Source organism: Bos grunniens, chromosome 13 (assembly GCF_055505025.1).
Source record: "Bos grunniens cultivar Pamir isolate PY7600 chromosome 13, Bosgru_T2T1.0, whole genome shotgun sequence".
Taxonomy (NCBI): Eukaryota; Metazoa; Chordata; class Mammalia; order Artiodactyla; family Bovidae; genus Bos; species Bos grunniens.
In genome coordinates this window covers 7,742,536-7,765,585 of record NC_141177.1, presented here as the reverse complement: position 1 = coordinate 7,765,585, position 23,050 = coordinate 7,742,536, and the positions used below count along the sequence as shown (strand labels likewise).

Below are 23,050 nucleotides of genomic sequence, written 5' to 3'. Positions count from 1 at the left end.
TGCATCCACACTCCCAAAGGTCACCACTTGGCTGGAGCTGCATAGCAACTGGTTCCTTTCAGTGGGGTAGGTGGCTTCCAGTTGGCCACAATCCCCACCACTCCCTGTTGCCTCCCTGACATGAAGGCCACGTGTCAGCTGTCATTCCTATCTCGCTTGCACTATTGTCTTTCTCTAAGAAGAGTTAAGGGGAAAGTTAAATATTTCTTGTACCAAGAGGTGGAAATTGACAGATCAGCAAGGCACGTGTTTCACTCCTTGAAGTGAGCTACTTAGTCTCTGTAAATCTTGCTGGCTTTTGTGCCTCATTCACAGAATAAAGTCCAGACCCTCTGGGCTGGCTTGCAGACCTTCCATGACCTTGGTCTTCCTTCCATTCTGTCCTGCCTCACCTCCCAGACTCTCATCTTTCTGTTTTCAGCTACAGCCTACGGTTGCACCAACAGACTCCCCCAGCTTTATCCATTCTGTTCCCTTTGCCAGGAATGCTTTTCTCACTTGCCATTCATTTGCCCAGCTAATGCTCACTCAGCATTCAGGTCTTATGTTAGACATCTCTGCCTCCAGGAAGCTATCCTTGACTATACTGAGTTAGGTGTCCTTCCGGTGTGTTCCCTTAGAACTCTCTTCTATTTTTCACTAATTATTTTATCACCTACTGATTTGTGTCTTTCCCTCACTGGACTTCAGAGCTCAAATGCAGGGACTGTGACCATGTCTTACTTCCTTCCACATCTCTGCTTTCTAGCACAGCACAGTCTATATGCCCCGTAATTAGTGGTCAGGTTAATTTTCTCTCCATTATAACTCAGCACAAGCTGATTTAAACAGAAAAGTGAATTTATTGGCATTTATAACCAAAAAGTTCAGGGGCATTGTTGAATCCAGAGGTTCAAACGGTGTCAACAGAAGTCAGCCTCTTTGCATCCCTTGGCTCTGTTTTCTTCAGGTTGGCTTTGTTCTTTTCTCGTGTGATGGCAGAAATGCCCCCAAGCAACACAGGACTGCCAGCCTGATAACTGTTGTAAAAAGAGAGTAACTCTTTCCCAGGAGTTCCAACCAAGTGCCAGACAAAGCTCTCCTTGGCCTGGCTAGAGCCAGTCACTCAAAGGTGGATGTAGGTTGAGACAGCCCCCTTGGGACTACACAGATGGGGAGTGATGGAATCCCCGCCCCCACACAAACACTCAGGATACTGTTACCAGAAGGTAACAGCATGGATGCTGGGAAGACAAGAACACCAGCCCTTAGCTTCCATGTGTATGTTTTAAGCCATATGAGAGCCAAGAACACGCATGTTCTTACCCAGCTCATAGTAGGTGCTCAGTAAGCGCTTGAAGACAAATCTGACCCAGTTACCAGGGGCCACGCCCTTAGATGTGGCTCTGAAGGGTCTGGCCCATTACCTCCATGCCCTCATCTCCTAGGACTCCTCCTCTTCCTCTCTCTACTCCAGCCACACTGGTACTCAGCCCTGCCAGCCGCGCCCTGCCAGCCACACCCGACCTCAGGGCCTTGGAACACTTGCTTCCCTCCATCTGAACCATTCCTCCTCCCACATGGCTTCCTCCCTCTCCTCCTGAAGATGTGTTCAGATGCACAGATTCACACAAGGACCTCCCTGACCGTCCTATGAGATGCAACGCCTCCCGCACAGCCCACACAACACAAATCCTTTGCTGTATTTTTTCCATAGTCTTTATCACTCCATGTATAGAATGCACTTTGCCCAGTTCTTGGAAGCACACTTTGGTGGTCTGTAATAAATATAACCGTAAGTAATAATGAGTGAATGAATGTCTTTTAAAGAGCTGCATCTTTATTTATTTATTTATCTATCATATATTTATTTGGCTGTGCTGGGTCTTATTTGTGGCACACAGGATCTTTAGCTGTAGAATCCAGAATCTTTAGCTGTGTGGAATCTAGTTCCCTGACCAGGGATCGAACCCTAGCCCCCTGCATTGGGAGCTCAGAGTCTTAGCCAGTGGACCACCAGGGAAGTCCCAAGAGCTACATCTTTAGAAGCATGTTGCTGGTTGTGTAAGAATATCCTCTCTCGTCCGACTCTGTGCGACCCCATAGACAAGCCCACCAGGCTCCCCCGTCCCTGGGATTCTCCAGGCAAGAACACTGGAGTGGGTTGCCATTTCCTTCTCCAATGCAGGAAAGTGAAGAGTGAAAGGGAAGTTGCTCAGTCGTGTCCGACTCTTAGCGACCCCATGGACTGTAGCCTACCAGGCTCCTCCGTCCATGGGATTTTCCAGGCAAGAGTACTGGAGTGGGGTGCCATTGCCTTCTCTGAATGTATCACTACCACTACAAATAATAGTAATAAAAATAATAATGAAAAGCACAAGACTCAAGAGTGTTGATGAGGACGTGCCCATTCCTGGACAGAAGCAGGAGCCACTTTGCTGGGTGTCAAGCCCTGGTCTAAGCATTTGGTGTGAACTTCCAGAAATGCACTGGTCTCAAATGCCCCTTGGTCATGAATGGTGACTCGAGTTAGGGTGGTCATCTCATCTGGGTCATCTGGAACTTTCCCAGTTTTCACATTCAAGGTGCCAAGTCCCAGGAACCTCCTCAGTTAGGCACATCCAGATAGTCGGTCCCCCTAATCCACTTTCACAGCTCCATTTATCTATTTAATATTTTGCATTTAAATTTACATCCTAGGGAAATGCTTTTAAAGCTGCCAGACACCTCCAGCTGAAAGAACATTTTTCAAAGGATAAAAAAAAATCTTAAGAGGCTGAGTAGTTGCGTAAAACTTCAAAAGAAGAACCAGTTTAGACATCTTTGTTTGTTCTCTTCAATTTAACTATGATTTTATCATTTGTAGTCAGTTTGATTCTTTTGTGATTCAGTGATGACGGGCATTTATCCTTCTGGTTTTTTTGGTAAAGTTCTTGTGAATACAAATAGACCCATTTGCTGAGCTAAGAAGATCGTTTCTATTTTCTGTGTTCTCCTATGAAACTGCCAAAGAAGCCAAGTTTTTTTTTGGTTTTTTTTTTTCAGCTTTACTGTTTAAACATGTGAATCAACCTTTTTTTTTTTTTTCTTTACCACCATCATTTACTTGTCTTTCTCTTTCAAACAAGCTGATCTGTTTTCCAGGAGTTTCCAAGTAATTAAACCCAATTAAAACCATTAAATTCTTTCTTTTAATGACAACTTTATTATTAAAAGCTAACCACAAGGAGGAGATTTAACTGGCAAAGCCCTCCATTGTGTGTTAATCCGTCCCTAACCTCTGGCTGACACTTCCAAGAGATAAACCCCACAGAATAGCGAGGCTGGTTTAATGAATAGCTTTAATTAATACTTTTCTTCCTTGTGGCAGAGTAATTATTTGTTCAGCTTGTAAACAGCTACTTGGCAGTGTTTTTTTTAAGGCCCAGTTGGCTTGTATGGCGTGATGGCTCTGGTTGATTTTGTGTGTTTGTGCGTTTGGTTTTCTTTTTTCTTTAAAAGGGAGAGGGAGAGCACTGTGTTCCAGAATCGGTGCAAAAGCACGTTGACCCCAAGTTGGGGGCATCAGGGTAATCTACACAAGAGAAAAGCCAGGCGAACACACGTGGCAGGCTGCCTGAATTTGTGAACTGTCTCCAAGGTAGGCAAGGCTGCCCTTTGCAGAAGTCTGCAAGCCCAGACAGGGTGCCCGCCAAGACACAAGCTTGGCCTGTGGCGGTCTGGGTGCTGGGATGAGAAGGAAAAGGCCAAGATCACAAAGCGCCAAACCAAGCTTCTTCTCCATGTCTCCCCTGATGGCCCCTTCAGGTGGCACCCGAGAAAGGGACGGCCCAGTGCAAGCGTTGGGTGTGGCCAGTGAGGCCCCGGAGAAGGTAACTCTGTGAATAAGGATGACAGACCCTCTGCGCTTGCCCCCAACTCAGTATCCACTAAAGAGCTTTACATACATCAGCTCGTTTACTCTCATCACTTTAGGAGTAGATGCTCTGGTTACCCACATGTGCAGGCCAGGAGATGGGCACAGCGACTTCTGGCAGTCACTGACCTCCTAGTAAGAAGGACAGAGCCCGAGTCTGCAGACTGGGGCCTGGCTGCAGTGGTGACGCCGAACAACTGGGCCACGTGGCCTTTTGAAACAGAACGGCACTTACACTCAGCTGGTTGGGAGATCGAAGAATTTTTTAACTTGTCACTTATTTAGAAAGCTAGTTTCATTGATAAGGTTGTCCACTCTAGAATTACAGAGTTAATTGACTAAGAGCCAAGCCTTTCATTAATTTTAAAGGAATTAGAGCAGCGGTTCCCCACTTGAGGGTACTTTGGCCTCCCGGGCGCTTGACTGGAGACATTTTTGGTTTTCACAACTGGATGAGGGGGATACTCCTGGCACCTAGTGGATAGAGGCCAGCGATGTCGCTGAACAGCCTACCATGGACAGTACAGCCCCAGCAAAGAATGATCTGGCTCCAAGGGTCAACAGTGCCGAGGCTGAACAACCCTGATTTATCAAGAGCTCCAGTTTTTCACTCCAGAGATATTCTGTAAACACACAAAAGCAGGTTCATGCACCCACCTATCGGTCTCCTAAAGAACTAGCCCAAACTTTTGTTTTTAAAGTAATTAAGAGTTCCCTGGTGGTCTAGTGGTTAGGATACAGCACTTTCACTGCCATGGCCTGAGTTCAATGCCTGATTGAAGAACTGAGATCCTGCAAGACAGGGGTCCCCCACCTCCAGCGTCTAATGCCTGACGATCTGAGGCGGAGCTGATGTCATAATAGGTGTAATGTGCTTGAATCATCCTGAAACCATCCCCCCACCACCCCAGTCCATGAAAAAGTCGTCTTCCACAAAACGATCCCTGGTGCCCAAAAGGTTGGGGACCACTGCCACGAGATACGAAGTGTGACCCAAAAAAATAAGAATAAAGTAGTTGACTAAGGAAGTCTCTTAGTGAATTTGACTGTTAACCATGCCGCTAGCTTTCAGAAACACATCTAAGGAGCTGAGTTCTCACAGGAATATTAGCTGTGAGCTTGCTAATTAACAAGTAATTAGCAAGATCACATCCCGAACTCACAAACATCTACCTCTGCTGGTTATACATGTTTCCTTAAGAAAATGCCTTGTGAGGAGCTTGAAGTAGGGTTAACTAACTCCATCACCTAAGAAGCTTCAGGGTAAGAGAAGAGTTTGGAAATCTCCGGATGCCTCTTTAGACCTGCTTCCCGCTGGGAGCACTCAGAGATGCCTTTGGAGTGGGAAGTCCAGGAAGGCTTACACCTGGGGCTGGGTCCACTTAGACCGGAAGTGGTTTAACCTGTAGGATGTCGGCATAGGAGCATCTTGGAGGAAAGACCGTGGGCTGCCCCCTCTTCATGTTGAAGGACTGACTGGCGTTTCACCTGAGACCCCTGTGATGAGGGTGAAAGAGACTGCCCCTGGAAGCTGCCGTCCTTTGATCCCCGTGAGAACAAGATAACGTGCATACGGGAGTTGTGTTTTTCATTGTTTGGTTGGTTTTTTTCTGAAAATTTCTTTTGGAAGCATTGCATTTGGTAACATTCACAGATCTAGAGAGGCCCTGAATTGGTTACCAGGATGGGCCTTCCCCCGACTCATCTCTCTTTGACACATACAATGACATCCTAAAAAGTTATGGGCTGCTCATAAATCAGGGGTTGGGGCGGAAGGCTGGGGAGCCAAGAGAGGATTCAGAGTCCTTCAAGGCCAGCTCAAGAGATGTGACTTCCAATCTCAGCCAAAGCGTCTGGTTCCTGAAGAGCCATTCCTGGCTTGGGGAGTGGGGAGCGGGGGACAGCTAAGAAGTGAGGGATTTACTGGGTAACTTTTTTTTTCCACATCACGTCTGGGAAATGAGAGGCACAAATGCTCAGGGGCAATGAAGGGACATCCTTCCCCAGCACGTGGTCTCTCCTTTTATCCACTCTGAAGCCCAGCAGTTATTAAAAAGGAAAGCTAGCCTGAGACTGAGAAAAGGATCAGGCTGATTTTTGCATGGCAACCACCTGTCATTTCTCTTAACTTTGGAAGTGTAATTTAATTAAATGGGTCCCTTGTTCATTAATGGAGAAGGAAATGGCAACCCACTCCAGTATGCTTGCCTGGAAAATTCCATGGACTGAGGCGGCTGGTAGGCTACCAGGTAGCCAGGGTCCATGGGGTCGCAAAGAGTTGGACACGACTGAGCGACTTCACTTCACTTGTTCATTAAAAGTAGACCTCAACAGTTTTAAATCAGACATTTACCAAAAAAAAAAAAAAAAATTCTGGTGGTAATATGACTGTAGCTTTTCTTAATAAAGCACTTGTTAATAGTTCCTGTGAAGACATACTCCGTGAGTAAAATGGATAAGATTTTGGTTTCTTTGGTAATCCTGTTACCGAAAGTGTGTGGGGTCCGGCTGCTTGCCAATCCAAAAGCAGGCCACGTTGATGGAAAGGAAAGTTAGCTTTATTTCAGATACCGGCAGCTCAGAGGGAGGGTGGCGGACGTCTGTCCAAAGGCCAACTCCCCACCACCACCACTGGCAACCAATGGGCAAGAGCTTTTATAGAAGTCTTGGGGGCGGGGGGGTACATGCAGAAACAGCACAGTCATCTCTGACAGTCATCTTCAGATGGGTCATCGGTGGTCTGACCAGTGTCATCTTGATTGTTTTAGGTCCAGTTAATCCTCAGTTCCAGGGTCCATTTGTTTCCATTTCTTTGTGGCCAGTTTTCAGAATCGCGGTAGCTCATGTCCTGGGTACAGTCTGGTCATCATGTAGCTAACTTCTCCACCTGCTATTTTAGTATCTATAAGACAACTCACAGGATTTGGCTCAGCATACTATCTACAGCCCTTGAGAAAGAACTAAAGGTCCTTGACTATGCTTAACGACTACATTATTATTATTATTCAGGCTCCTTTGACTGTGTTCCTGTTTGCACACTTCCCACTTCTTGGACTCAACTTATTCTTTAAAGTTTTCCACCGACCAAAGGCAGGCAGAGGCCTGATAGTGGGGGGAGGTGGGCAGAAGGCACAAGGACCAGAGGGATCTGCTCCGCTTCAGTCCTGGGTTTGAATCCCAGCTCTGTCGCTTTGAATCTCCTCCTCGCTTTGAATCTCATTTAATCTGTAAACTAGGGACAAGATATTTTGAGGAGGAAGTGTGCTAATATACAAAAGACTTACACACACTTAAATATTTATTTTTAAAAATACTTAACCGAGCATCTGCCTCGTACCCGGTCCAGGTTCGAGTTACATAGCAGTAGCTCTCAGAGAGCTTGTGTTCTGGTTGAGAGAGAAGCATCAGAAATCATAAGATCTTTCCAGATAATGGTAAATGCTGTTAAAAACTGAAACAGCGTAATGAGATGCCACATGAGTGGAGGGTCAGCACCCAGGTTACTTCAGGCGGGATGATCAGAGAAGGTCTTTCTGGTATTGAAAGTGGGAACTGAATGTTACAAAGGGGCCGGCCAGGAAAGCATCTGGGGAAAGGAAATTCCAGGCAGTGAGAACAGCCAGTGCAAAGGCCCTGAGGCAGTATCGAGTTGGCAAGCTCACAGAGCAGACCAGTGGGTTAGAGTGGAAAAGTGAAGGATGCTGGCATTATTCAGAGGGCCAGAGGATGCTGATGGGTTTTAAAAGAGGAGGGACAGTTCTGGTTTTTGTTTTAAAAAGACCGATCTTGCTGCTGTGTGGACAACAGCTTTGGAGGTGAGTGGAAGCTAGCTAGCCGTATATAGCCCAGTATACAAATGTGCTTGCTTTCAGCCTCCCTCACCGTCTCCCTCTCTCAGTGATGATCTAAAGGCCCCTTGGGAATAAAGTAAAAACATGAGTTACAGGCTAGGCTCAGATAATTAGAAACAGGTTTTTTTATAACAAGAGTGTCCAGCAATGAAATGGGAAAGTTACGTGGGATGTGTGACAATTTTTCATTACAAATGACTGTCCTGTGTCCCTGGCACCCTCTAATGTGTATTTCCCAACATCACCAAGCAGTTAATTCAGTTCTGACTGTCTTCCTGAAGACAGCGTCCGGGTTAATCCCACTCGCTAAGGGCTCAGTCCCACAAGCCCGCCCCCACTTCATGCCAGTTGCACATCTACATTGTTACCTGTGCTTCTGACCAACTGGCTATAAATTAGAGGTTCCATGACCCCCTCCTTGGATTCAACTAATGTGCTGGAGCTCACAGCACTGAAAGAAACACTTACATACAGGGACTAGTTTATGACAAAGGATATCATGAAGGATACGGATGAACAGCCATGTGGCGTACATAAGGAGGGTCCAGAAGGGTCCCCAGCACAGGAGCACCCACATGCAACTGGGGTGTGCCACCTTCCCAACACGTGGATATGTTCATCACCCCAGGGAAAGTTGCTCAGTCATGTCTGACTCTTTGTGACCCCATGGACTGTAGCCCGCCAGGCTCCTCTGTCGGTGGGATTCTCCAGGCAAGAATACTGGAGTGGGTTGCCATTTCCTTCTCCCAGTATTATATTAGTTTCAGGTATGAAACATAACGAGTCTGTATTTTTATAGATTTCATAGCATAAAAAGGTTTTATAGTATGGTTGACTGTGTTCTCTGTGCTGTCCATCACATCCCCGTGACTTACGTGTTTTACAGCTGGTAGCGTGTACCTCTCAATCCTCTTCAGCTGTTCTGCCCACCCCTCTCTCCTCAGGCAACCACTTGTTTGTTCTCTGTATCTATGAGTCTGTTTTCATTTTATGTTGGTTTGTTTTGGTGTTTTGATTCCACATACAAGTGAAAACAAACAGTATTTGTCTTTCTCAGTCCAGCTTATTTCACTGAGCAAAATATCCTCCAGCTCCATCCGTGTTGTCAGAATGGCAAGATTTCCTTCTTTTTCACGGCCAGGTAACATTCCGTTGTATGTACACACCATATCGTCTTTATCCACTCAACTGCTGATGGGCACTTAGGCTGCTTCCATATCTCGGCTATTAAAAATTCCAAGGGCTTTAGGAGTTCTGTGCCAGAAACAGGGACAAAACCCAAATATATATTTCGTACTATAAATCACAATATCAACCCTCCCCAAATGCCACTTCCCCCCAGTTATGACAAGGAGGAGTGTTGCCCAAACTTGCAAACTGCTCTCTAGGGGGAGATGCCACCTTTGCTGAGAACCTCTGCCTTAAAACAGGCTTCTCTGGTGGCTCAGCAGTGAAGAATCCGCCTGCAATGCAGGAGCCATAGGAGACACGGGTTCGATCCCAGGGTCAGGAAGATCCTCTGGAGGAGGAAATAGCAACCCACTCCAGTATTCTTGCCTGAAAAGTCCCATAGACAAAGGAGCCTTGTGGGCTGCAGTCCATGGGGTCACGAAGAGTCAGACATGACTTAGTGACTAAACAACTGCCTTAAAACATGGTATATGAGATCACACACCCAAAAGAGCAGCATTTTGTCATTTTTTTTTTCATTGCATGCTGTGTGTTAGGCAGACAAATGGGCCCCCAAAAGGTGTTCAGGTCCCAGTCTCCAGAATCTGTGAATGTTACCTTGTATGGCCAAAGAGACTTAACAGGTGTGATTAATGTAATCACAGAGTCCTCAGAAGAGGGAGGCGGGAGGTGAGAGTCGATGGCAGGAACTGGCTGCGGCGAAGGAGCCGATGCCAAGGAATGCACTGGCCTCTGGAAGCTGAAAAAGGCAAGGAAACTGATTTGCCTTTGAAAGCTCCCGAAGGAACACCTTGACTTAATTTTTTAATTTATGTTATTTATTTCTGGCCGCACTGGATCTTCGGTGCTGCACGGGCTTTTCTCTAATCGCAGAGAGCGGGGGCTACTCTTTGGTTGTGACGCATGGGTGTCATTGTTGCAGAGCACAGGCTCTAAGCTTCAGTAGCAGCAGCACAGGGGCTCAGCAGTTGTGGCACACAGGCTTAGTTGCTCCATGGTACGTGAAATCTTCCCGGACCAGGGATCGAACCCCTGTCCACTGCTTTGGCAGGCAGATTCCTATCCACTGGGCCACCAGGGAAGTCTGAAACACCTTGATTTTAGATTTCTAATGTCTAGAACTCTGTAAGAGGACAAACTTTCGTTGTTTCAAGCCACTGAATTTGTGGTGATCTGTTACAGCATCCACAAGAAACTAACATACATGCTCATCTTTGTGTTTAACTTTCTGCGATGGTGAGTGGAACAGGTTTGCCATCTGCAGTTGTGAGGACAAGTTTCTTTCTGAACTGTGTTTGTTTAAAAAAAAATGTGCAGGAAGGGTAGCTCAATTACAGGAAAATCCTAAGTTAACACAGCTGCTCTGCAGTGTGTGAAACTTGCAAAGGTGTTACAAGAATGGCCATGGTTTAGCAAATACCAGGTCAAACTACTGCACGGGAATTTCTAAGTGGGGAAAGCGTTCTGATGGAAGGTTGTGGACTCTGATGCCTTTTTGCTAATTTGCCTGTGCTAATAATATACCCAAGCACCAGGAGGAAATCATATCGCACTCATTATCCTACGGGAGCCCTAGAAAGGAGTCACTTGCTTATATTCATGTGAGGAAACTGAGACCCAGGGAGGGTGAACATCTGATCCAAGGTCATGTCCCTGGGGAATGGCAGTCCTGGGATTTGAAGCCAGGTCCTGCTGACTCCGCAGTTAATGTTCTCAGTCGCTTTGCTTCAGGAAGCTTCTTGCCTGTGGCCACTTTCACGCATACCTGGTGAATGGTGGAGGCAATCTGTGGTGCTCATTGGAGGAAAGCACTTGCTCCATTAGGCAATGCTTATATAAAAAAGAGACTGTGGCCCTAAGACCAGAAAATAAAACAGGCCCTTCCGTGCACTTGCCTTCACAACACTTTAGGGTTGAGGGAGTAAGAGGTGCCATCAGTCTTCTGAAGTGCTGCCTGGAAAGGCTCAGTTATTCCTAAGATGTGCAGAAGCACTTGAACTTGCCTGTGGTCATTGCCACTCTGACTGAAATATACCTGTTTGGGTGCAGACACAGGGAAGCTGTGAGCAGAGTCAAGAATCTTTCAATTGCATGCAACAGAAACAGCACACATTAGTTTAAGACAAAATGGAAAATGTATTCGTGTAACCAGAATATCCAGAAGTAGATTTTAGAAACAGTGGGATCTGATCCCCCAATATTTTCGTATGAATTTGCATATGATGATGTACTTTGATGTTTCGTTATCTATTCTACTGCTGCTGCTAAATCGCTTCAGTCGTGTCCGACTCTGTGCAACCCCACAGATGGCAGCCCACCAGGCTCCCCCGTCCCTGGGATTCGCCAGGCAAGAACACTGGAGTGTCATCTATTCTAGAGATTGGTAAATTTTTCCCTGGTGGCATAATAAATATTTTAGGCTTTAGGCTAGGCTCTGCAGGAGCGATCAACGCTGCCATTATAGCCCGAAAGCAGCCACAAACGATGAGCAAACAAGTGGGCGTGGCTGTGTTCCAGTAAAACTTTATAAAAATTGACAGCCGTAGTTTAGTATCCCCTAGATTCTCTTATCGGAGAAGGCAATGGCAACCCACTCCAGTACTCTTGCCTGGAAAATCCCATGGACAGAGGGGCCTGGTGGGCTGCAGTCCATGGGGTCGCTAGGAGTCGGACACGACTGAAGCGACTTAGCAGCAGCAGATTCTCTTATATTTCTTTCATTCTTTTTTTGTCTTTTTTAAGCTGGTCATTTTTAAAGTAAACATTCACTAAAAGGATGACGACCTGCTGCTGCTGCAGCCCACCAGGCTCCCCCGTCCCTAGGATTCTCCAGGCAAGAATACTGGAGTGGGTTGCCATTTCCTTGTCCAATGCATGAAAGTGAAAAGTGAAAGTGAAGTCGCTCAGTCGTGTCCGACTCAGCGACCTCATAGACTGCAGTCTACCAGGCTCCTCCGTCCATGGGATTTTCCAGACAAGAGTACTGGAGTGGGGTACCATTGCCTTCTCCCGGATGACAACCTACTCTTTGAAAAACTCGTTTAACCTTTGTATTAATAACAATTTTATGAGTTGATTAACCCCATTTTACAGATGAAAAACTGAGGCACACAGAGGTTAAGTAACTTGTACAAAGTCATCTAGTGGTAAGAGGTGGAACTAGCCTTGAACATAATAAGCAGTCTGGCTCAGAACCCGCACTCTTAACCTACTACAAAACACTCAGTAATGACTGGCTATTATTATTATCCAGCCAGCTGTAAAAAAAAGAAAAAAAGACCACACTCTTATAAGTTAATTTCAAGATGAATTTGGGGGTGTGCCTTTCTTTTCTTCAAAGCGTTGTGATGCTGAATAGTGTGGCTCTCACCTCTTTAAATTATAAACGGAATTAAATGATGAATTAAACCATCTACTACAAAAGCGTTATGTGCTTAAAATAGAAAACTTGGAAAATTCAATAAAGGAAATTCTCTTTTGGACGAACAGAGCTGTGATTCATTACATACGACTTTTTGGTTCAAAACTTGGACTCCTTCAGAAATGAAAATGGTTTCCTCCTAATCCACAGGGATTGGGCAGAAGACCTCTTAGAATACGGCTTAAATCGGAGAGCTTAGATATTTGGGAGTGATGAAGGCACTTGACAGAAAACAATTGCCGTCATCTAAATTAACATCTAAATTAACCCCGAAGAATTTTTTGCATTCAGATTTTGAAACCTCCAGGAATCCACATGCCATTTTCCTCAAGTTTGTTTGATATTCGATTAATTTCGTTTTAGGAAAAGACTTTCTGTTTTAAGGCTCTTACCCTCTCCGCCCGCATCCAGGAAATACAGCCGTACCTCACAAGATAACTTACTGATCCACAAGGCAGATCTTTGAGGGGCCCATATGGTGAACACCCCCACCATCTTCCTCTAATTAAGAGAACCTCACCAAGAATGCGTGATAATTAGGTTACAGCTGCATCCAGACCCACAGCGTCTGCCTCGAGGGGGGTTGTTGTGCTTGGAGCGTCCTCATCAGCCTCCTAAATGAAAGCGTGCGAAGCCCACCTCGCCGTCATCAAAGCCGAACCCTGACAAATCTGTAGAACATGAGAGCACATTGAAAAAATCTGCAGTCTGATTTGTACCTTCGTGGGGAGAGAACCACCCACAGATTCTTGAGTCAAAGACGACATTCCATCCGCCCGACCCCAACGGCCCCCAGCGCAGTCCTTTCCACAGACAAGTTACAAATCGAAGCCTGTTTTGGAAAAACTCCCTTTTCTCAGTTCTCCATTCTGGTTTAAATTGATTGTTTCTTAAGCACAATCTGTTTCTTGCTGTTACTTAAGAAATTAACCACCGATTTTTTTTTTTAATCCAAAGAGTATGTAATGATTAAGAAAATGGTTTTCATGTGAGATGGTATTTTCATAAAGCACATCTTTCGTAGGGTACCATCTGATTCGGGATATTCCTGCTGGGTTTACAGAAACGCGAGGAAGCGCACTGGGATGTTTTGACAATAACCAGCGCTCGTAGAGTGCCTGATATCCTGGACCCTGGGCTGGGGGTTACACGTGTGCTGTTTCATTTAGTCCTTTTATTAGTTGGAAAAACATGGTGCAAAGACTCCATATTTTAGGCTTTCTTTGGGAGGAGTGCTAGTTCAGGTGGGCTTCCTCCCTCTCCAAGCTACACGGGGTGAATTAAGCTAACAAACCAGGATGGTGTGTTTATAGAGCATGTCAGGGATGCATTCAGAGGGCAGCATGAGATGAAACCCCTGTCACCCTGTCCTCACATTAATTCATGCTCAGCCTCCACCAATTTTTGTTTCTTCATTTCTCAGTCTTTACAACCCTGAAAAAAACATTTTCTACTTGGATACAGTGGTCTGGCCCGGAGTAACACTGTGTGTCACTTAACTACAGGGACAGTTGCGCTTTTCTTGGGCTGTTCTAGACTTTTCCACCTCAGCAGAACTAGTTTTTATCAAGTATCTTGAAAAGAGGTTCCCACTACACAGTTTAAAATCATCTAATAGACAGCATGCAAGCAGATTTTAGAAAAAACTGAAATAAGAATGCTTAGGGAGTAGTTAGGTATTCTAAAAGTTCTCCTCAGAAACCTTTGGGTGTCTTGAAGTTTTTGTTTCAGTTTTTAATAATCCCAGAAATGTTTGAATCTCTTCTCTTTAAAAAAAAGAAATTGAGAACATTCTAGATAAGGCTAAAGTTCACTTTGATCATCACTTCTAATTCCTCTCTCCCCTCCACTCGGCTTTCCAAAGGTAATTACTGTTCTGATTATGGATATATAGCTTTGCAGATATTTACAGATATATAAGGGCCCATGGAAAATATGTAGTAACATTTTATATGTCTCCAATAAATGGTAATAACATGCAGTATATAACTCTCTGATATGTACTTTCAGTCAATATTTTTTTGATGTGTCCATGTTAACAACTGGAGATCTGGTTCATTTGTTTCCATTGAATTTAGTTTCCCATTGCACGAATATTCTACATTTTATTTCTCTAATCTCTTTAGTGGACAGCTAAATAGTTTTCAGTCATTTGCAGTTTACAAACAACTCTGTAATGAGCATCTTTTTACACATCCCTTGTTCACATATATGGATTTTTCTCTAGGGTAGTATTTACTCTGGTCTTCCCTGGGGGCTCGGATGGTAAAGAACCCGCCTGCAATAAGGGAGACCTGGGTTCGATCCCTGGGTTGGGAAGATCCCCTGGAGAAGGAAATGGCAACTGCCTATACTCCAGAACTCTTGCCTGGAAAACCCCCATGGACAGAGGAACCTGGCGGGCTGGAGTCCATGGGGTCACAAAGAGTCGGACACGACTGAGTGACTAAGCACCCAGTGTACACTGGAGGGTAACGTTGCTTGCCGAGGTTTCCCTTTCTGGCGGCACTGGGCCTTCACTGCTGCACGGGCTCTCTCCAGTTGCGGCACTCGGGCTTCTCACTGCGGTGGCGTCTCTCGTTGTCGAGCTTGGGCTCTGGTGCCCGCGGGCTCAGTGGCTGTCACGCACAGGCTTAGCTGCCCCGTAGCATAGGGAGTCTTCCTGGACCAGGGATCAGACCCGTGTCCTCTGCTTTGCCAGCTGGATTCTTAACCACTGGACTACCAGGAAAGCCCCTCCTTTTGTTTTGTTTTCTTTGAATCCAAGAAATATATGCGTAGAGTTTAAAACTCATGTCTTCTCCAAAGGAAGGGATTATGAAACGCAGCGAGCAGTCCCCAGTGATTTCCCCCCAACCCCACCCTGTTTTTTCACCCAGAGGCAACAACTCTCAACTCTTCTTGATTCTTTGGGTATTTACCTTCAAATTCCGAAGTAACCTGCTTCTTTACCCACTGCATGATTTTTTTCTGTTTTCGGCAGGATCTCTGGCTTCCCAAACTACAATGTAAGGCTTTAGCTCTCTCTTCTCACCCACCCTTGCCTCTCACACACATGTAGACTTTGTTTCCACACCCTCCCAATATCAGTAAGTCATCATTTCAGCTTTATTGATGTAGAGGATTCGGCTTCTTATAACCATGCAAACACTTGTCACGGGTAAGCCATTTTTGTCTACAGTAATTGCTTTTCCTGTTTTGTGTGCTGGCCTGAGAGTTGACATTTTTCTGAATAAATCCTTTCAGTGGATGAATCTAGATGGCTGCTGCTTCTTGCTTCCCACTTAGCACATGGAGGTCTGGGCATAGGTGGTTAGGCGTACAAACAGCCTCACTAGGAAAGAATGTGTGCACTCCTGTGGAGGTGAAATGGTTTGGTTTCGAGCAGTATGTGGAAACACCCCCCAAACCTTTCCCCAGGTCACACAGTGATTCCTTACTTGGCTCCATGGAGTTTGTTTTCCCCATTTCCTCTTCGTTTTTCATGGACCACTCTACCATGCGACTTCCAGCCAGGGCCTGGCGTGCTAAGCTTTGGCTATGGAAGCCCTAATGAGGTGTTTCACCTAATGGCTGTGTTCCTGGGCTTGATTCTTCACAGTTGTGTGTGTGAAGCTGAGATCACCAGCTGCGATTTTCTATTTTTTTAAGGGTCAAGATGGGTTTATGTCATTCATTATTTGTTTTTATAATAGAGGTAATACAGCCTCCTGGTGAAAAATTCAACTGGGAAAAGAGGTGTATGGAGGTCAAGGCCACCTTTCCTCCTCTCCCAATCCTGGCCGCTCCGAGGCCTCCTCTGAAGCCGAGCTGCCCTGAACCAGATTACCGGCTTCAGATCCCGGCACTCGCTAGCTGTGGCACCTTGAGCAGGGTGCTCTGTGAGCCTCAGTGTTCTCATCTCTGAAATGGGAAGATATTAAGTGCTCACCTCAGAGAGCATTGTGGGGATTAAATGAGTCAATAAATACTTAGAGAGTGGCACAGAGAAAGCACCTAACAGATATTAACGAGGACTGTTACTAAGTGTTGTCTCTCCTTATAGATCAGTGGTCCTTAACCTTGACTGCACATTGAAATCAGGTGGGGAGCTTAAACTTTTCTCGTGCCTGGATCCCACCCGCAGCCATTGTGATTTTATTGATTTGTAAATGCTCCTTACGCCAACAAAGTGTGCGGCCAGGGCTGAGAACCATTATGACTATATTTCCCACGTGTATGCTCTATATTTTCCACGTGTATCAGTTGGAATCAGTGAGGTTATGCTGCAGCAACAGACATGCCCCGAATCTCACCTGCTTCTTATTTATGGTACATGCCCGTTGTGGTCTGTTGTAGCTCTGACACTCATCAGCTTTATTCTGGAACCCAAGCTGACGAGTCACTTGTAGCTGGAACATTTAGCCTTGTGAAGTGGGAAGAGAGCATGGCAAACCATATACTAGCTCTTAAAGCTTCCAACCAGAAGTGGAAAAAAAAGGGAGGGGGGAGAGTTAGTCGCTCAGTTGTGTCTGACTCTTTGAAATCCCATGGACTGGGATCCCACAAGGCTCCTCTGTCCATGGAATTCTCCAGGCAAGAATACTGGAGTGGTTATCCATTCCCTTCTCTAGGGGATCTTCCTGACCCAGGGATCGAACTTGGGTCTCCTGCACTGCAGGCAGATTCTTTACCATCCCAGCTACCGGAGAAGGCCCTTCCAACCAGAAGTGAAACATATCTTCTGCTGACATTTCGTTGGCCAAAGCAAGTCACGTGGTCACCGTTGAGTTCCACAGGGAACCTCTAAATCAGGGGTCAGCAGCCTTTGTCTTCAGGGGGCCAGATAGCACTTTAGGATCGGGAAGGATCTGTCACAACTACTCACCTCAGCCTTCAAAGCCCAAAAGCAACCATATACAACACACTCCAAAAATGTAAAAATCGCTCAACTTGTGAGCCATTCAGAACAGACAGCAGGCCAGATCTGACCTGCGGGCTGTAGTTTGCCAGCGCCTGGCGTGTATCCTCTCCCTACAGGGAGAAGCTTTTCAGGAAGGGACCCCAAATATGGATGAAGAGTAATGCAGTCTACACATTATGTGTGTAGGAACGAGAGGGCGAGAGAATGGACCCTTTTATTGTTCACTGTGTTTTACACAGTAATTGCATGCGTGCTAAGTTGTTTCAGTCGTGTCTGACTGTTTGTGACCCTAAGGACCGTAGACCGCCAGGCTCCTCTGTCCATGGGATTCTCCAGGCAAGAATACTGGGGTGGTTTGCCATGCCTGCCTCCAGGGAATCTTCCCAACCTAGGGACCCAACCAGCGTCTCTTATGTCTCCTGCATTGGCAGGCGGGTTCTTTACCACCTGGGATGCCCTTTACACAGTGTACTGTGATACAATTTGCTCTTGTTCCTTAATACTGTGTTTCTGGATGATTCTTTCATGTCAGGAGTTCTAGCATGACTCCCTTTTTTTAATGGCTGCCTAGTTTTCCCTGGTATGGATGTACTACAGTGGGTTTTGTTTGTGTTTTTATAGTTAATCCTCTCTTGTTAGATAACAGTGGTTTTTTTTTAAACATCTGGAGCAGGAAGGCAGCATCATAGACTGATCAGTATAGAGAACCAAGATCCCAAGTCTGCCAGTAGTTTATACATGGTTTATACTGCTCTCCCTGAAATGTCTTGTTTTCCAAGAGGTTCTCTTTTCCTCCAGCCATTTGTGGTTCTTGCAACACTGAACACAGATGCCATTCCAGAGGCATTTGGGGGGCAGATTTAAACACTGATGAGGATAAATAGAAATGATGAAAAGGTAGACGTGAAATCCCAGAAGCTGTGCAACATTATCACCCTGAGCCCACCTGGACACACATTTTAGGCCGTGTGGGAGCCACAGAGATGAAGACAGACCACAAGCACCGTTCACAGGTGGGACCGGAGGAGGGCAGGCTGAGATGGCACCAACTCCACTTGCACGCTCTTCTCCTCTTCTTCCTAACAGGACACCACGGCGTCCGTGCGCATCGGCCTCATGATGGAGGAAATGATCTTCAACCTCGCAGACACACATCTGTTCTTCAATGACCTGGAGGTTTGGAATTGTTTGATTACTTGTTTCATTCCATAGTTGCTTTATTTAATCACCTGCATCTGGTTTGGGGGCGGAGACACTGCCTTTTCGTTTTCCCTTTTTTCTTTTTCATTTGGAGGCTAGAAACTTTTGCTTGCAACCCCCAAGAAGGCATAGGACTGTGGCCAGCCACAGCTTATTGGAAACACACTTGACCGGATTCCCTCTGCGGTTAATGGGCTTTTCTCTCTGCTCTAGCGGTGATGTCCACTGGCAGTTTTACTAATCCAATCAAAGCTGTGCAGTTTCTTCCTCCTGAAATTTACTATTTAATAAAGTTTATTAAGGCAAATTAGTATGGATCCTCCTGGGTCAGGAATAATTAGCAGCGGGCCAGGATGGAAGCTTTTAAAAACAATTTACATTCCCCTGAAAACATGTTTTACACAGAGAAAGGGGAGGGGGAGCATGCTGATTTAAAGTATCAGCTCCTGTGCCCTTAAGCAAGGAGCAAGGGAGATGGGAGAAGGGGGAGAGCAGCTTCAGGAATAAATTTAATTCATTTGTTTATACACTGCCTGTGTCCGAAAGATTGGGGAAAAATCTCAAATAGAAAACATATTTAAGATAGATCTACTAAAGCAAACACAAAGGAACAGAAAGCCATGTAATGAATAAGGCTGAAGCATTGTACAAAAATAAAAATCTGGCTTGGGTTAATGACAGCAATTCAGAGTCTGTCTGTGAGCTTCCTGGTAGCAAAAGCAAGAAAGGAAATAAAATGCACTACCTTCCCCTAATGAAAAAGCAAACGGCTTTCTCCAAGGTAAGGAAAGGTTGTCTGATAAGAGAATTAACATAGGAATCTTCTAGATTTGTAAATTATATTCTCATTATTGGCTTAACAGATAGAAAAATAAAGGCAACCTAAAATATAACTGCTTATGAAAGAACAATTCTATTTATCCTGGTAGGAATATTTTTTCCTAGAATCTGAAAAATCCCTGGGGACTCCACTGCGAAATAGAAACATCAAGGCTATAAATTTCAAATCTGTCCTGGCCAGCCTGGAGCATTGCCAGTATTTATCATCAGGAAAGGATACAGGGTTTCCTTTCTGTTCTGCTGTCCTAGAGTTCCAGAGGGAAAATGCTTGGTGAAATGATCGGTCTTGTGTTCTGTCCAGTCTCGACAAGCCATTTGGGCCTCAGTCCTCACGTGTGTGAAATGGGATTGATGCCCTCTGTCCAGCCTCTTTTTTAAGAGAGGATTGAGATAGAAACTTGCTGAGGAAGAAAGAGAGCTTTGGAGTAGTGGAAAATGCCAGTAGCATCAAAGCCCAAAACTATCTCTTTCACCAAAAGCAACATGCAAGCTCTCTTTACTAAGGCCTCTCATATCTTGGAGGGGGAAAAAAAGAGAGAGAAAGAGCTTAAATCTTTAAATTGAAAAAAAAAAAAAAACATGGCAATTGAATTCGGCAAGTATTATGGAGCCTAATGTAGTAAAGACTCCACTGATCACACATAGCAAAACCCAAGTCGCTTTAGCAAAAAATGAAAACTATTGGCCCTTGTAGTTGAAAAGTCCAGGGTAGATTTAGTTTTTCCCTATATCCTGCTTAGAATATTACTTATATGAGAGCAGAGACCATGTCTGTCTGATTCACCTTAAATCCCTGGAGACCAGACAATAAACAGCCAAACAAATATGTAAACAAAAAGGATGTGAAGAAAATAAAACAGTCAGGTGTGATAGTGAGGGAACAGGTTGGAGTAACAGCATTCTCGTTCTCGAGGGAGTCAGGGAAGGTGTCTCAAGGACATGGCATTTGAGCCAAGGCCTGAATGATGGCAGGGGTCAGCCAGGTAGAGATGAAAGGAGATGGGGTCAGCAGGTGCAAAGGCCCTGAGGTGAGAACTAGTGTGATGTCTTCTAGGCTCTGCGAGAAGGCCACGTGACTGCAGTGAGTGAGTGAGAGCAGAGAGAGATGAGTCTAGAGAGGTAGGCGTGAGCCAGACACAAGCCATAAACATCAGGGTTTATTCTGAGTGCTGTGGACAGCCATGGGGCGGGGGAGCATGAAACAGGAAGAGCCACGTGACCTGGCTTATGTGTCACAATGACCACTCTGGCTGCTGCATGGAGAACAGGCAATAGGAGCGGGAGGGGAGAGACTGGGGGACTAACATAGAGGTACCTCCAAGCAAAAGAAGAAAAACGGGTTGATTGAGATGGGAAGATGTGCACTTAGGGATGGTGGTAAAGCTAAGAGGCCTTGCTCACAGGTTGGACAAGGGGGATGAGGGAGAGTGAGGAGGCAAGAGAGACTCCTGGACTCAGCCTGACCTGGGTGATGGTGCTGTTCTCTCTGTGATGGGCAACACAGGGGAGGTGAAGAATCCATCCCTCTGTCGAGTGCACCTGGGGTCTGAGATGTCTGGGACACTCCAGCGATGACACCAAGTGTGTGTTAGTTGCTCAGTCGTGTCCCACTCTTTGTGACCCCCATGGACTGTAGCCCGCCAGGGTCCTCTGTCCATGGGATTCTCCAGGCAAGAATACTGGAGTGGGTAGCCATTCCCTTTGCCAGGGGATCTTCCCAACCCAGGGATCGAACCTGGTCTCCCACACTGCAGGCAGATTCTTTACCATCTGAGCCACCAGGGAAGCCCGATGATACCAAACTGTGAGGCAAATACATAAGCGTTTGAAGCTCTTATGCAATAGAAAGGCAGATACACAGTAGGGGCTTTGTCCACCTTGGTTGAAACTGAGACTCAGAGCCAGGTATTTTGAGGGGACCGTTGTATGTGAGTTCAAGCCCATATCTTCAGACCCTTGCCCCCTCTGCTATTCCTCACTGGCCCCAAAGTCAAAGTCGCACCTCTTAGAAAACCATCTTAATTACCAGCTGGAGCTACTCAGGGAAGACAGTTTGTTTTTATTCTCTACACTTTTTTTTTTTTCCAAAATGTCCCCAATGCCAGAAGCCCCAAGGGCACCTCGGCAGAATTGAAACCACGTTCCTCAATGGAGAAGTTAAGACTCACACAAGTGAAAACATACTGCTTGCTGGTGCCGGGGAGCCCCTGTCAAAATCTGAAGAGCAGCCTCGTGGAGCTCTGCAGGGAGGCTGTTCCGGGCTGGGCAGAGGCGTGCTGTCTGCGGAGCCCAGTGCAAGGCCTGGCTCCTGGGCCAATGGTTAGATGATGGCATTTAAGGAGCAAAGTCTGATCCCTTTTTCTGAGCCTGCAGTGCTGTCTGTAAATTAGGTGGTCGGCTTCCACAAGCAGCAGTGATTTATGGAGAATTTAGCGTTCGCCAGGCCCTACTCTTAAGTGCTGTGAATTCAGTGGCCAAAAAAAAAAAAAAAAAGCACAGCAAGATCCCCCACCTTGGACGCACTGACCTTCCAGTTGGGGAAACAGACCATAAATAACTGAATATAAAATGTCAGATGAAATGCTCCAAAGAGAGCCTAGCAAAGTCAAAGGAGATGGACCCAGGGGGTATTTTACTTGGTATAACCAGATAAGACTTCTCTGACATTGGAGCAGAGACCTGAAGGAGGTGAAAGAGAGAATCATGTGGGTATCTAAGCAAAGAGTGTGCCAGACAGAGAAAACAGCAGTGCAAAGGCCCTGGGGCATGGGCAAAGTTGGCAAGTTCCAGGAGCAGGGAGGAGAGGCCAGAGCAGGAAGGATTTGGGGGAGGGGAAGACAGATCATATGGCCCATGGTAAAGTTCCAGATAACATTCTGAGAGTGACCAGAAGCCACTGGACGATTTTGAGCGGGGGAGCAAAATGACCTGACTTGTGGTTCAGAGGCGCCCCCTGGCTGCTGGGTGGAGAAGACCAAAGAGGGAAATGGTGGAAGCAAGTGTTTTGCATTAAATCTGATTCTGGGTCTCAAGGGTGAAAGGGCTCCTGGGGCGGGGGAGGGGAGGGTGGAATCCACGGAGGAAGAACTGGTCAGAGACAAAGTAGGTGCCAAGTTCAGCTTTCCCTCTGGACATTTGGGATGCGCATCCTGAGTTCAGGGCAAGCACCTGCTCATCAGCTCAGTCTGCCTTTGACTCCTGGCCCCACCATCTCCTGGGCTGTGTGACCTGAGTGAGTCACTGCATCTCTCTGAATCTCAGTTTTCTCATCTGTTAAAGGGGTAGCTGAAAAGTCCCTACCTTCCAGGGTTATCGTGATGATGGGAGATGTATGGAAGCAGTCAGCACAGAGCCTGCTCCCGTGTACATGTCCAGCAGATGGGGCTCCCCACCAGTGGCCACATGTGCCACTGGGACGACACGAGAATGGGGTAACTTGGTACAGGGGCAAACTGATTAATAATTGTTAGATGCATTGTGTGATGAGCTAGAAAATACAACTAGCTTACCCAATCCCTGATTTTACCATAATTCGGTAACAATACTTATAATACAGAGATATGGCAAAGAAAAGACAGTGGTGGCTGACCTGGACCTCCGTTGACAGCCAGTTGCTGGAATCTGGGCAAAAGTCTTGACAATTACCTGGCCAGTTTGCCTTTGTGCGAGAACTGCTTCTTTTGAAGGAAAATCCAGGGCAGAGGACCCTCACCTGAAATGCCAGCGGGGCTGCGGGGCGAGGGTTGAGG

The 23,050-nt window shown here is 46.0% G+C and overlaps 1 protein-coding gene and 1 long non-coding RNA gene across 7 annotated transcripts in view; one reads left to right on the top strand and one right to left on the bottom strand.

Moving 5' to 3' along the window:
• Window positions 1-23,050, top strand: part of EYA2 (EYA transcriptional coactivator and phosphatase 2) — a 263,186-nt gene that overhangs the window by 202,878 nt on the left and 37,258 nt on the right. For all 3 annotated transcript variants that reach the window (XM_086331564.1, XM_086331566.1, XM_086331565.1), the window contains exon 10: window positions 18,348-18,437. In XM_086331564.1, coding sequence (XP_086187690.1) covers window positions 18,348-18,437 — 90 coding nt within the window. The remainder of the gene's footprint in view (window positions 1-18,347; window positions 18,438-23,050) is intronic.
• On the bottom strand, window positions 7,833-15,900 carry LOC147360076 (uncharacterized). 4 transcript variants are annotated; one of them, XR_015138941.1, is made up of 5 exons: window positions 15,799-15,900; window positions 12,785-13,029; window positions 10,833-10,972; window positions 9,535-9,676; window positions 7,833-9,000 (listed from the first exon to the last, which is right to left on the bottom strand). It is a non-coding gene; the product is annotated as an uncharacterized LOC147360076 (long non-coding RNA). The 4 variants fall into 4 exon arrangements; XR_015138940.1 differs by having other exon boundaries at window positions 12,879-13,029; XR_015138943.1 differs by lacking the exon at window positions 10,833-10,972 and having other exon boundaries at window positions 12,879-13,029.